We start from the raw sequence: 13,884 nt of genomic DNA, 5'->3' as shown, positions 1-13,884 counted from the left end.
AATATCAGCTTTAGTGAGGGTATAATTACTGTAAACAAATACATACACACACACACACCACACTATTATCTCTTGTTTTTACTTAGGGCGAGGCCTAAAGAGGTCGACATATCCACTATTCTTTAGATTGTTTTAATCATCTTGCTCTATATTATATTTTAGGTTATTATTATACTGTGACTCCAAAGGGGTCCAAATCCCTCGGCTGGGAAGCATTGCTTTGTGGGACAAAAGGATCACTTTATGGTAGAAACCAGACAGATTATTCTCCTCAAATCCAACTTTGGTTAAGTGACAGTTTACCATATCTGTAAACTTATCTTTATAGATATTCCACTTAACATCTAATTGGGAAATGTCACTATTGAGGCCAGGAACACTTTTTAAACTCCAATTTTATTCTTGTTGTTGGTGTTGAAAAGTCACCAAAATGTCAGAGGTGGGGTTTGTGAAATTGTCAACATCAGTTTGAACTGAAAAGCTCCCGTTTGAAAAAAAGTTTTTATTAATAATAATAATAATAATAATAATAATAATATTGAGATCCAGTTGACATATGTGATATGTTACATTCACAGATGATGTAATGTGATGCACATACTGTGCAACCTGCTCAGACTGCTGACAAAATGCTCGTTGTCTGCCTCCCACTCTTCACTGCTCTTTCCCCGCGGCTGTCCTGTCCAGTGTGATTGACCGGGTCTCTTTCCCTGTGCTGGCAGCTGTGGACAGGTGCTGAGTGCTGCTGAGTGTTGCTGTGTGTGTGGGCTCCAGGGGACTGGTTCAACATTCCTGTGATAGTTTGATCGACACAGTCCATGGGAGAGGAAGAGGAGGGGGCCAGATTCCTGAACGAACCTCAATGAGGAAGAAGCGAGTGGGTAAGTGAAATGCTTTGACGATGTAGCTGCTGTGGGGATTGTGATAACATACTGCAAGTTCCCCTTATTCTTCAAGTCTCAACGGCAGCCTTTACAACACCCCACTTCCGGATTTACCAAGCTGTTTCTCTGCTTATCTCTCAGGCTCAAACTGGTCAAATATCACAGGGACTTCCCTTTTTCATACACTCACAGACTTCAAGCCGTTGTATACAATATACACGGTGTATACTCACCGTTTGAAAATGGCGAGAAAGAGGAAGTTATGAAAAGGGGATTCAGAGAGAGAGGCGGGGATAATAACAAGGTGACCATATTTGGCATCAGTAGATAATGCAAGCAGAAGATGCAAATGAGATAAGGAGTGGTTGTCATGGAGACTTGATGTTGCGCAGTGATGGTTCACTGCAAACCTGACCACATTTGTGGTATGGCGGTTGCCAAGCAGAAGGTGCTATTATGAGGGAGTGAAGAGAGAGAAGTGGAGAAATGAAAATGTTAGTTCATCCCATGATGCATTGCGCCAGCATGACCCGTATTGAAGTGGCTTCTTCTGTCCCAGTAGCACGTCAGTGAGAGACAGACACACAGGTAAGCTCACTCTGTAAAATCACTCTCTGTAGGATTAATATATGTAAATAACTTAAAATGACTCCATAGTGTGATGTTATTCAGTGCTTCCTCTTTCTCTTGTACTTAGTAATGGGGGAAAGTTTATTATTCTCCGTAATGTGAAGGGTATTTAAGGACTTCGAGATGTAAAGAGTGTTCATATAATATTTGAAGCAGTAAAACTTCAGGCTGCTTTTAGACAGTAAAGTTGCTAAAACACCAAGTGAAAGGCTCTCTGTGCAAAGGGTGTTTCCATTCGTTTTTGTTTTATCTCCAAGATAAGCTTCAAGCTTGAATGGTGCGGGCATGCGCACACGCACGCGCATGTGGTGTCAGATGGGGACAAGACAGTGTGCTATTTCCTCTCTCTGTATTTCAGAGCTGACAGCTTGAATTGCACCTGCTTCCCCTAATCGGTCGAAGTGGAAAAAAGTTAAGAGAAAACCACAAAGTTATCAGCAGGGAAACATAAGTGCAAATTCACACTAAAATAGTGGTGTTTGTCAGCATACAAACATTTACTACATTTTTAGTTCAGCTCATGTGTACTATCTGTTTACTCGGGGTACTCATTCGAAGGAACACATAAAAACCTAAGCAGAAGTTGTTTGCAGCCGCCAAAGTAAACTATAGTGCAATGGCTGACACTGAATGCAGCTCTGGTGTTGGCCTCTCTGCAACTGTGTACCGTTACAGTTGTTGCAGTGACGGTCTGTAATGGGAGTGTAATGTGTATTTGCGGCCTCAGTGATAGATGAGCTGTCAGAGTTTGGCACTCGAAAGCTCTGGGACATTTCCTCAGTGGAGTGAGAGTTCACATCGGCCAACCAGTGTCATTTACAGCGGGCTGGGAAATAGCAGAGTGTTGAGATGATAGGGAAGCTTGAGGTGGAAAGTTGTGTTCATCAGGGAGGAGCAAGGCAAAATAAGGGTGGACGACGGCAAAACTTGACTGTTCGGATTAGGGTTAAAGTTATAGATGAAGATTAGAGGAAAAGGGAAGTTTGAGGAAGTCACAAGAATAATCTGACATTATGAAGGTTACTTTCCTCCAGGGCCACAGAAGGCGTTATGCAACTGTTTTCTGTTTTCACGGGCTGAGTAGTACTTTCCATAAGTAGTTCACTGATCTCAATGTGTAAAATTGGTGGAAATACCCTTTAAACACACACACACACGCACGCACGCACGCACACACACATATCTCTCTTCCTGTTTTCGGTTGGTTAACAGTATGTGTGTGGACAGTTTGCGCAACCTCAGTATGTGTATGTCGATTCCTGTTGCTCTTTGCTCAAACTCGAAAAAGCTCTAGCTCTGCTACCCCCAATCTGTAAGATATGAGGAGCAGGAAGTCAAACCATACGACTGATGTTTCACCTAAATAAAGAAATATGAAGTAGAAAAGGAGAAATATGCGCCACCTCTACATTTGATAGGATTATACAAAGAATGAATCCTGATAGTATTACTTGTTGAACTGAATGAGCAAACCATCTGGTTACTGCGAGGCTTGGCTCAGCACCCATATAACTCTAATTGGACGAGGGGAATATGGTCCTGTGGGTTCTGACAAATAGAGAATGGTTGTGGTTCTCTCGGAGCGGGGAGTTTAGGGGAATTAAGCTGTAGTAATAAATGAGAGACAGTGATGAAAAGACAGACTCAGAGATAGCATGTTGAGAATGATAATGAATGGGGAATATGGACTCGCAGTGCAGAGGAGAAAAAGAAAAAGACTGGCGGACACTCAGCTGCAGCAGAAAAGGGGAAGAGGGGAAATTCCACGTCAGTGTCAAGAGTTTCACAGAGTGCCCAGATCTCTGCAGGGTTTGCTAATGTGTCTCCTGTTGAGCCACAACAATATCTGCTTCTTCCATTGATCATCATTCAGACAGATTGCTCTGCTAATCCGAAAGACACACGTGTTCTAGAAGGACTGTTGCCGTGGTTGAAAGTAGATTTCCTTCCATCATGAACATGACTTACATAACTAACGTGACATGAGTAACAATGTCACTATGTGACTAAATTTGATCAACTCAAAGAAAAAGTACCATGACATGTTTCTTTTGTCTGACGTATACACTACGGTGTTTTTTCTTCTTTTTCTCTCTGAGTGTGCTGGCACATTTCACCAGGACGTTGGCTAGGTAGAGGGATAGTCCTGCAGCGGGGGCTCTACCACAGATTGTCGCCCAGGGTTTAAGGGCCTGCTGTGTAAATTAGAGATGACTTATCACCAGTGTTGTATTTAACAGAGCTGTGCAGCAGTAGAAACTGGCCCAGAGAGGGAGAGCAGCAGGGGAAGGGGTTGAACAGAAAGGCACTGGGTAGTTTCTTCATACATATAAATGCAAATAAACCAAAAAAAAGTGGTGTCTTTCATTTCCCTATGACCAGTCTGATGATTCACCGTATAACATCATAAGTGCAGGTGTGATGTTGAACAAAGTGGATTCAGCTTCAGTATGCAGGATTTGTTCTCTTCATAATTTTGTAAAGCTATGTTATAAATAGGCAGCATTTTGAATTCCCTCTCTCCTCGATCACAATCAAATGAAGTGAAAATCCTAGACAATATATAGGATCGGTGAAAGAACACTATCTCCTGTAAACCGGATATTGTGGCATCAGGTTGAAATCAAATTCCTGTACTGTAAGGCTCATTTAGCCTCTCTGTGTTTTCCCTGCATGTTGGGGTTGTGGTGGCAGAGGCCTCCGGTCAATAATAATACCGGAGAGTTGGCAGCAGCAGTTACCTCCGAGTTGTCTTGGTGAGCCTTTTTATAATGTGTTGCTGACCTGCAACCAAACTGCATCGGTTTGGGTCTTTGTGAATAGTCCTTTCCTGACTATTTAGACGATGTGTTACCCTGAATGAATAACCACATGCTAACTGGTCAGTCCAGTTTGATTTAGTGCAGTTCACTGTGCCCTGCTCTTGAATTGTGGGCAAGAGCTGTGAGTCTGAGGATGAGCTGACGTTTCTGAGGACTGCACTCGAACTGAAGAAAGACCGTATCTGCCAAAAACTTTCATAATTCTCTCCTCCACACTACTTAATACTTTCCTTCTCTCCTACTGCTTTTTTTTTTACCCATTACTTAACTTGATTCTGTCTCACTCTTTCCTATTTTGTTGGTTTTGATAACACTCTCACAGCGTTTACTCCTGAGGCCTTTCCCCAATGTGCTGGTATGTTTATCCTGTAACTAATTTCCCTTCTTTGCGCCTTCATCTTCTTACTGTGTTTTCCCCGATCTGCCCTTCCTCCCTTGTCCCCCTCTCCTTCCTCCGCCTCACTAGAAAGGCAAGGGCAGTGCTGCTGTAACGGAGCAAGCACTTCCTGGTGTTGTTTTCGGGGGGGGCGTGGCTTGCCTTCAGTGAGGAAGAGAGGGAGGGAGAGGGGACTGCAGGATCTGTATGCCCAGTGCAGTCAGGGCTCCCTCCTCTTCCTCTTCTTCTTCCTCCTCCACAGCTGTTGCTACTGCCGCCCAGTGAGCAGCACTTTCGTCGAGCAGCAGACAGACGATCCAGAGGCTGGGGAGTCAGTAGAGACACTGCCCAGACCGTCTCAGTACAGCTCAGCCACTTCAAGAGGCAGGGGAGGGGAGACACTAGCGCACACAGTCAGTGCTGCAACGCACAGACACACACACACACACACACACACACACAATTACACAGCAACCACTCCTCCTCTCTCTCGCACTCTCTCGCTCTCTCTCTCTCTCTCTCTCTCTCTCTCACTCTCTCTCTGGTGCTCGGCTCTGCACAGCTCCTCCACTCATTCGCTGCTGATTCACTCGCTCACTCGCTTGCCTCTCTTCTGCCAGTCGCTCTGCCTTGCTGCTCTCTGCCTGCCTGAGAATGGTCCAGCCGGTGCCTGGGGGTCTGCTGTCGCGGCCTGTCTGAACACACGCATAAACACACCGAGCCATTCGACACGCGGAAGCACACACGCACACACACACACACACACACACACACACACACACACACACACACACACACAAACTGGAGAGCAATGTGAGAGGTAAGATCTTGGTTCATAACCCTCCTCCTTGTCTCATTGGTTTATCTCGATTTCCTCCTGTGTGTGCTGCAGTCTGTACTTTCCAAAGTCGCCGCCTGTGCAATGGAGCATAGGTGGAGATATCGGAATTGTTTGCCTCACTGTCTGATGTGTGTGCGCATTTAGTATGTGGGCCACAGGGTTAACAGCTATGTGCTATGGCTTGTTTTTTAGATAGAGTCTCTCACACACACACACACACACACACACACACACACACACAGTTATACACAAAGTAGACAGTCACACAATAGCTACTTCCTCAGGGGAGCGCAAGTTAGCAAGAAAATTAGTAGTGTGTGTGTGTGTGTGTGTGTGTGTGTGTTTGAGTTTGTGTGTGTGTGTGTGTGTGTGTGTGTGTGTTTTGAGGGCCGGGGTTGTTCCAGGAAGCAGTGGAGAGGATCAATAGATCGCCCACTCAGCTTTCATTCCCTTCATCTGACTCAACATTGGACATGTTGGGAGTTATCCTGCAGGGCTTGGTTAACAGGGAGAATGGTGAAATTAGTTTCTCTGTTACTTCTTCCCTCCCTTGTTGCTGCGTCAGGCTAGAGGCAGAAGCATGGTGTTGCATGTGTGTTCCTACATGTGTAAGGCAAACTCCCGCCCCGCTGCATGTAAATTGTGTGACATGTGAAGCTGCTGTTGCCTTATATGGCAACCACAGTATTTCAGTACAGTAGAATCTTGCCAAGCATTCCGGGTCGCGGGAGGAGAGAGTGTGTGAGAGGGTGACTCTGTCTGTGGGAGTGTGTGTGTGTGTGTGTGTGAGTGTGTGTGTGTGTGTGTGTGTGAGACTAAGTGAGTGTTTGCATGCGTCTGTCAGAGGGGGAGTTAACTGAAAGAGAGGAAGGAGGAAGAGAGTTGAAGAGAGAGAGAGAGAAAGAGGGGCAAGATCGGAAGAGAGAGATAGAGAGAGAGAGAAGTAGACCCAGTAAATGGAGGGATTCTATTTGTCGATGTCCAAACTGGAGTAAAAGTAAGTTGTTTCTTACTTTATTTAGGCTTTGGGAGATTACGTGAGCTTGCCCCGTAATGTTTTCCCTTCTTTTCGGAAGTTGAGTTTGTCTTTGTGGATCGTGCTACAATAAATGGACCAAATGTGTTTTCATATGTGCGGTTTCTATCTGGCTGTTTCTCGGAGTCAAATGCAATCATTTTTTGTTCTTTCGTACAGCCCCCCCAAAAAACTGTCTGAATAAGAGCAAGTTGTGATTCTGGTAAAATACAGATAGTATAAGAGCTAGAGAACCTTCCAAGCTTCAAACTCTAGGTTATAAACTCCAGCCTTGACTCTTCTTCTCTCTTTGTCCCTCTCCTCTCCACCTCTGCCCTCCTCCCCTCGCCTCCCTCTCTCTCTCTGATTCCTCTCGGTGGTGTGTCCGTGGTTAGGGCAATGATGAGGAATGTTGTTGTTGTGACTTCAGGGAGGCTCAGACAGTAGCTCACACAGACACACACACACAAGTATGTGCAGACGTGCAGCATGCGCCACGTTTCGACAGATGTGCAGCAGATTGCATTGTTGAGACCTGAAATCCCCATGGCAGCACCATGGCTGCAGGTAATTTCTTTCGAGCATGGACCGGAGAAACATGATGTAGTCTTCAGTGGGATGAAGTAGGTAATAATCAGTCAAGGGTCACGGTGCTCTCTCTAAGGCTAAGATTTTATATTCATGTGAATTGAGGTGCAAATTGCGCTGTTTGAATGATCTGGGATCTGCCCTACAGAAAGGATTATATGCTTGGCTGAATCACTGCTGACAGTTTAAGCCTGTATTACACGAGGGCTTCTCTGTATGTTCCTCCCGTGTTATGACCACATTTCAAACCTCGTGAGCAACAGTTTGACACTCAGCCTTGGCTGAGTAAGACGCCTTCCACTTAATGGAATTGCAAGCTAAGCTAAAATAAATTAGCTTCAACAACTTTTGGAGGGAAGGTTATTTATTATACGTGGGATTTTATGTAATTGATTCTTTAACCTGCCTTTATACATCAGTTTTTTTTAAATATTGCAATAAGTAATTATTGTCAGGCTTCTATTTTTCAGAGATAGAAGCATACAACGCCAGCATTCACCTGTATATGACAACGGTGCAAAAAAGCAGGACACGCAGCATATGGAGCGGCTGTTTGTGGAGGCAGTAATACATTTCTAGTTATTTCTCGGTTGTTGTGTCCAGAGGTGCACATGTCAACACAAGCCTGGTCCTTGTTTTTCTGCATCAGCTCCTGCTCACTGCCACGGCATCTCCATCTCTGAAGGAACTTTTAATAACACCTTCCAGGCCCAATATTCACATTCTCTCACTCTTTCTTTCCAATTAATGTTACTGCAGTGGGTCTATTTGCTTCTGTATTTTTGAAGCAGACTCAACACAATGTGGATCTTCTACCTGCATTAGCATCATCTGACCTCTATGGGAATTAATGCCAAATTGAAAATGGAAGGAGTGCAGAAGATAAAATATATATAAAAATATATATTTGCACATATTCTGATAAAGAAGTTAAATTTGCTGTGCGAGCCTTGTGATAATGGCGTACTACATCTTAAGACTCAGTGGTGTATGCTTAGGAATAAAAAAGATTCTGTTCTTATGTACGTAAATAACTAATTTGTTTTGATTTAACTACTCAAAACTGCTACAGTATGAGGCATTTGGATTTTTTTTTCATTGGCCTGAAATATATATTTTTCTGTAGGACAACAAATAGATTTAGCCATAACTGTATATATACAGATGGATGGAAATTAAAGGGTGAAAAAAAACCACATAAACAGATAAAGATGGATGCACTTTATTGATCCCCACATCTTACAAAATATAAAAAAATGAAAGAAATTCAAATGTAAAAAATATAAGAACTGCAAAACTATACAAGTTTAAGAAATACAACTATACACTTTGTATTATTATTCATAGGTTGTTCATGTGTCTTCGTCTCATGGATTCTTCTTACGCTTGTCACCTGTTTGTACGTGTAGAAGTTGTGTCTCAGCACATTGAGGCAGACAACATTAATTTGACCCAATGAGCCACTTATTAAACCGTAAGGCCAGCCATTATCCCCACTGTCTGTTGACTTCACCACGTACTAACACACATATGCACACAACGATGCAGTGTTGCATAAATTTACCACAGCTTAAGAATACTCAGTGTCATGACACAGAGGTTTGTGTGTTTGTAAAGGTTTGCATTTGTGTGTGTGTGTGTGTGTGTGTGTGTGTGTGTGTGTGTGCGTGCATACGTGCGCGCGTGCGCGAATAGCTGTGTCCATGTATGCTAAACAAGAGATCACATTGTCTCCTGAGGTTTGCTCTCAGAGGAATCAATAGCCATTGTTCGTTTTGTGTTCCTTGGCCAAGACTCACTTTCAGAAACGCGTTACTTAATCTGATGACAAACCAGTCAGAAAAACTCATAGTTGCGAGATGGTTAACGTCAGGGAGGATGACATCAATACTAACCATGGTGAGAATTATTTGAATGTTTTTTCAGCAGGGCTGTGTGGATCACCACTGTGAGCCGTGTTTCATCAACAACCTTTATTCATGACAGAACCTCAAAACTCAAAAACAAAGTGTTAAATAAACTGTGTATTCTTCATTTCTTTTTAGTGCAATGTAACTTACCCTCGGCCTTAGATTGATTTTATGCAGACCTTACAAAGGCTTCAGTTTCTGTATGTGTGTCAGTATAAAACAGATCAAGGTCAAGAGACAGCGAGGAGAACATGCTCACGTGTCTGTGCACTAGTGTGTATGTGTTTACATAAAGGTCAGTGAGGGCAATATTGACCTGCTGTATCCTGAGCACATGGTGCAGCTGCAGCAGCACCAGCAGCAGCAGCAGCAGTGAGAGCTGAGGTGTTGCATTTCCTCCAGCGTCCTCCACTGTTTTGACCTGTCTCAGCATACTGTCACCCTGACTACACTTCTGTCAATATGCTGAAACTACTCCTTTTACTGGGCAGCAGCAAACCAAAAGAGAAGAACGCCTCTTTCTCTGCAGTCCAAGCCGAAAATAGACGCTCAGACTAGAAGCTATGGGTTGTTGGTCAGGTTGCCATAGTAGATTCTGCAGTATAACAAGAAGAATGTTTTCATTTTGCTTCAGCTTTATCTCCACTCATGCTGCATCAGTTAACTTCAGTGTACTATTCCCATGCCGAAGTAGCGCCTCCGGTAACTCGTTACCTGTGGTGTCAAGCCTTGCCAAACTCGACAATTAATATGGCATCAGTTGTTTTTCAGGAAGTCTTATCATAACTGTGAACCACACCCTCTTTCTTGTTGTCTCGAGCAGTTAGTCACAATGACAACTTCAAGACCAGCCCAGGTTGTTAGCATGTTGCTTTGATTGCTCTAACTTTTCACATAGTTGAGACATGCCTTCACGGCACGACCTCAGGAAAACCCCAGGAGCACCATCCATTATAGTCCACCAATCTCCAGCAGGTTTTAGGCAGAGTTTGGGCTTTTGGCGTAGGGTAAGGGCGGATTTCAACAGCGTCCTCACTTCGTTTGGAGCTGATTTGTTTTGTGACTCATAACCAAGAGAAAGGAAAAGACGGGCGGGCTCTTGCTTTTCATGTCAGAAACTGTTTGTGCCATTGAGACATATGCTAGTGTCACATGACCATGAGCTGATGGTGATGTGCTTATACAGAAGACATACTTCCTCTTCGTGCAGCCACATAATGTCTCTGCCACGTGTCCGGTAGAGTTGTCCATTGAGGTTGACCTTGCACCAGCTTGTGAGACCTTGAAGTCTGAGGGAGTGCTGCTGAATGCGAGCCAGACAGCCACATGGAGGGCACGAAGACAGAAGCATGGCTGGAGTGGAGGGCGTTGGAAAGAGCTGGGAGACCAAAGACGTCAAGGCTCCACTGGTTAAAACAATGTAAAACCTGTGGTCGGAGGAGAGAAGTTGATCACATTAAACAGTCATCTGTCTGAAATGGATGCCTTTGAGACAAAGAGCACCGAGTGGAATTAAATAGCGGGAGTGGCATACTCACAAGAAAGACCATAGAGATGAAGAAATCAATAGGGGAAGGATGCCCATGTCCAGACATGATGGATCATGATGAGCCCTCATTATCACTCTCGCACTGCCTTACACCATGCCACACTGCTTCTCTCTCTCTCTCTCTCTCTCTCTCTCTATCACAGACATCTGCTCGTCTGACGCTAACAGAAACCATAGAAACATATAAGGCCGCCAGACAGAGCTCAGCGTTCGTCAGCTTTTCCTACATCAAGGAATCGCATTCTCTCATTTGATCGAAGACAGCCCCTGACACGAGTTCAGTCTGATGAGTTCAGACATGGTCGTTGCTAACCTATATTTACCTTATTACTGTATAAGATATATTTGTGGGGTAAAAGTGTGTCACCTTTCAACTCTGTCAGACTGAGGTGCAGCAATAAATTCAGAGTGACGTCAACATTATATGACGTTAAAAACTAGGGCTTGCGGGGTTACACACGCCAAAGATAAGTTGACTGACTTGACAACTTCACGACATAGATAGAAGACATAATGATGAATGAGTAAGTTCATGGGAATAGGGATGCCCTAAGCAATGTAGACATAAAAATGGCATGGTGTGTTTGGCTCGTTCCAATCCAGTCGCTCCTAGTCAGAAATGTTTTTGGTGTGATAGGGCTGTTAAACTGTCAAAAAAACATTTATAGCTCTCTTTTTTTAAATTTCAACTTAAAAAAATAATAATCATAATCTGTCATTTGAAAAGATTGGCCTGTGCGTGATATATCTTTCGGGTTTGTATTTTTTTAATAAATTCATTTATTTTAGTCTCCCCTTTAAAGTGCTTGATATTGAAGCTAATTTGCTGTGTAGCATGTTCCTGTGTGTGCCTGGGTGTGTGTACAGGGAGGGTATGGCAATGTAGAATTTCTGTTATGTTTAAGCAAGCAATTCGAAGGTCATTCGCAGCACCAACGCTATTCACGCTACCGAAGGGGTCATCCAAGATGAATGTGAGCAGTTTCCTCCGTCGCTCTGTCTTTCTCTTAAACATATATCTGTGTTGCTGGGTCATCATCACCTGGGCCGCGCTGCTGCAGCGCTCTGATATAGCGCGTTGCAGTGCAGTAGCGTTAGCGTTGGTTTCGCAGCATTGCTGAAGTTGCACATGCTGTTCTGGGAAAAGTGATTTCTCTACACAGGGTGTGGTGAGTTACCCTGCCTCCGCGATAAGAGCAGAATGGGCCCCGGGAGCCCAAACAATTCAGATTCCCCAGCAAACCCTGTACAATGGATTCACTGAAAATATATTATTCAGTATTTTTTTATAAAGACTGAATAAAAAAAACAAATGAAATGTTTGAGTTCAGAGGAGGATAATGATGTCGAGGATCTTCCATGAAAGGTGGTTTGTTTGAAAGAATCTCATCATACGTTCACGTCATAGGAACACTGAACAGTTATTAGTTCAGTCTGTCTCTCTCTTTCCCCAGTAGCAGGCAGGTCAGCCTCCTCCCCCTGCTCTCACCTGGCGCCCAGCCCAGAATGTTGCTGCAATTCTGCTTGCTCTCATTGGTCCAAACTCTCACACCGCTTTGCGAGAAGGGAAATGACTAACCTCTTCTCCCTCGTGCCCTGCCTCGACTTCCCCCTTGCTCTCACTCTTCCTTTCTTTCACCTCTAAACACACTTGCAATGGCCGGCTTTGCTGTACTCGAATGTAAGTGATACAGGCTCTGATCCGATTTTCCTACATTGACCTGAAGAGGTAGAAAGTTGTGAATGTCTGCTTTGTGCATTTTTGTGTGCGTGCGTGCGTGCGTACGTGCGTGCGTGCGTGTGTGAGAGAGAGAAAGCGTGTGTGTTTGTGAGTGTGGCGTGATGAGGGTGTATGCACACCATGTGTGTTTAGAGCGCAGGGAGGGTGAAAGTATTACTTGTTTTAGCTGACACCCCTGCATGTCTGACATTTTTACATATTCTTCATTCCCACAGCTGCATAACTCAGCAGTGGAATGACTTTAAAAATGCTGCAGGTCACAACCTCCCATGAAAGACAAATGAGAATGACAATAAACCTGGAAGTTTTCTTTGGACATGTATCGTTAGACTTATCTTTATTTCTGCCTCTCCCTCCTTTCTATCTCTCTCTCCCCAGAGGAAGTGCCTTCCCTGATGTCTGCTGCAGCTTTGACCTGCTTTTACAGCTGAAGCTCCACCCAGCCCCCCAGCCCCCCTGCGCGCATCGCACGCTTGCTGCCACAGTAACACGAGTACAAGGACAGCGACCACACCCTCCTCGCAACCAACGCTACGACCCGCTCATCCATTCACCATCATCACCATCCACTCCTCGCGGCAGGGTTCAAGCCTCAGCTCTCCTCCCCTGACGTCCCTTCTGCCAACTGCTCTTCACCAGCTGATCAGCCTTATCACAGCAGCCGACACACCACCAGGGTCACGCAGCATCTTACACACCTTGCCTTTAACCTTCGCCTTTGACCCTGCAAGCCTCCACTTGGTCCTCAGTGTCCTTAACCTTCCTGTAGCAGGCTACACCCAGACTATCACCTTTGTTGCCTGCATCACTGCCACCAAACCAGAGGGCTCTCGGTTTGGCCTGTCCGTCTGTTCGCCACCTTGGATTGTGAACGCCGTAGAGGAGACTGTTCAGCCAGCAATAAACAGTGAGTGGGGGAAAGTCAAGCCAAGAGTGGCAGCTCTATTGTTAGAATAAGTCTGAAGTTAGAATATGTCCTGGATATAATCACTCCGTCACTGGTTGTTTAATCAGGAAAATGATTCAATAACATCCCCAGCGAAACGTTGTGCTGTAACATTTCACTTTGGACAAGGAGCCATCTCCATCAATAGGAGAGTCACCTCAAGTGTCACAGACTTTAACCACACCAACAAATAAACAAAAGAAAGACCTTAAAGTTGTGGATTAAAACACAAGAGGTACTTTACTCACGCTTTAACAGATCTCAGCTCCGAATTCTCTTGGCCAGCGTGTTGCCATGGCAATGAACATGGCACATATGCGTGACACAAAGTGGCTGACACTGGAAGTATGTAGGGAGTTCCAGAGGGGCACGTGCTCACGCACCGACCAGGAGTGCAAGTTCGCGCACCCAGCCAAGAGCTGTCAGGTGGACAACGGACGGGTCATCGCTTGCTTCGACTCTCTCAAGGTAAGGAAGGGCAGGAGGTGCACCAGAGATATGTTCACACAGAGGTAGACTGAGCACATTCAGTCTGATAGTTTAAGGATACATGGAGTAACAATCTGGAAATAGTAGTTTATA

The 13,884-nt window shown here is 44.6% G+C and overlaps 1 protein-coding gene across 28 annotated transcripts in view; it reads left to right on the top strand.

Moving 5' to 3' along the window:
• The window catches only part of LOC118310597 (muscleblind-like protein 1), a 47,490-nt gene that overhangs the window by 7,901 nt on the left and 25,705 nt on the right, over positions 1–13,884 (top strand). For 10 of the 28 annotated variants that reach the window (XM_047331857.1, XM_035633656.2, XM_047331852.1 and 7 more), the window contains exons 1-2: positions 1,315–1,472; positions 12,735–13,770. In XM_047331857.1, the coding sequence (XP_047187813.1) occupies positions 13,597–13,770 (174 nt within the window). In that variant the 5' untranslated portion in view covers positions 1,315–1,472; positions 12,735–13,596. Of the gene's footprint in view, positions 1–722; positions 882–1,313; positions 1,473–5,268; positions 5,533–6,362; positions 6,551–12,154; positions 12,297–12,734; positions 13,771–13,884 lie in introns of those variants that run through there. The other 18 variants (XM_047331860.1, XM_047331858.1, XM_047331853.1 and 15 more) reach the window with 10 other exon arrangements.

Source organism: Scophthalmus maximus, chromosome 5, assembly GCF_022379125.1.
Source record: "Scophthalmus maximus strain ysfricsl-2021 chromosome 5, ASM2237912v1, whole genome shotgun sequence".
NCBI classification, from domain to species: Eukaryota; Metazoa; Chordata; class Actinopteri; order Pleuronectiformes; family Scophthalmidae; genus Scophthalmus; species Scophthalmus maximus.
Note: the sequence above shows the minus strand (reverse complement) of the source record. Positions and strands in the feature narration are given on the sequence as shown.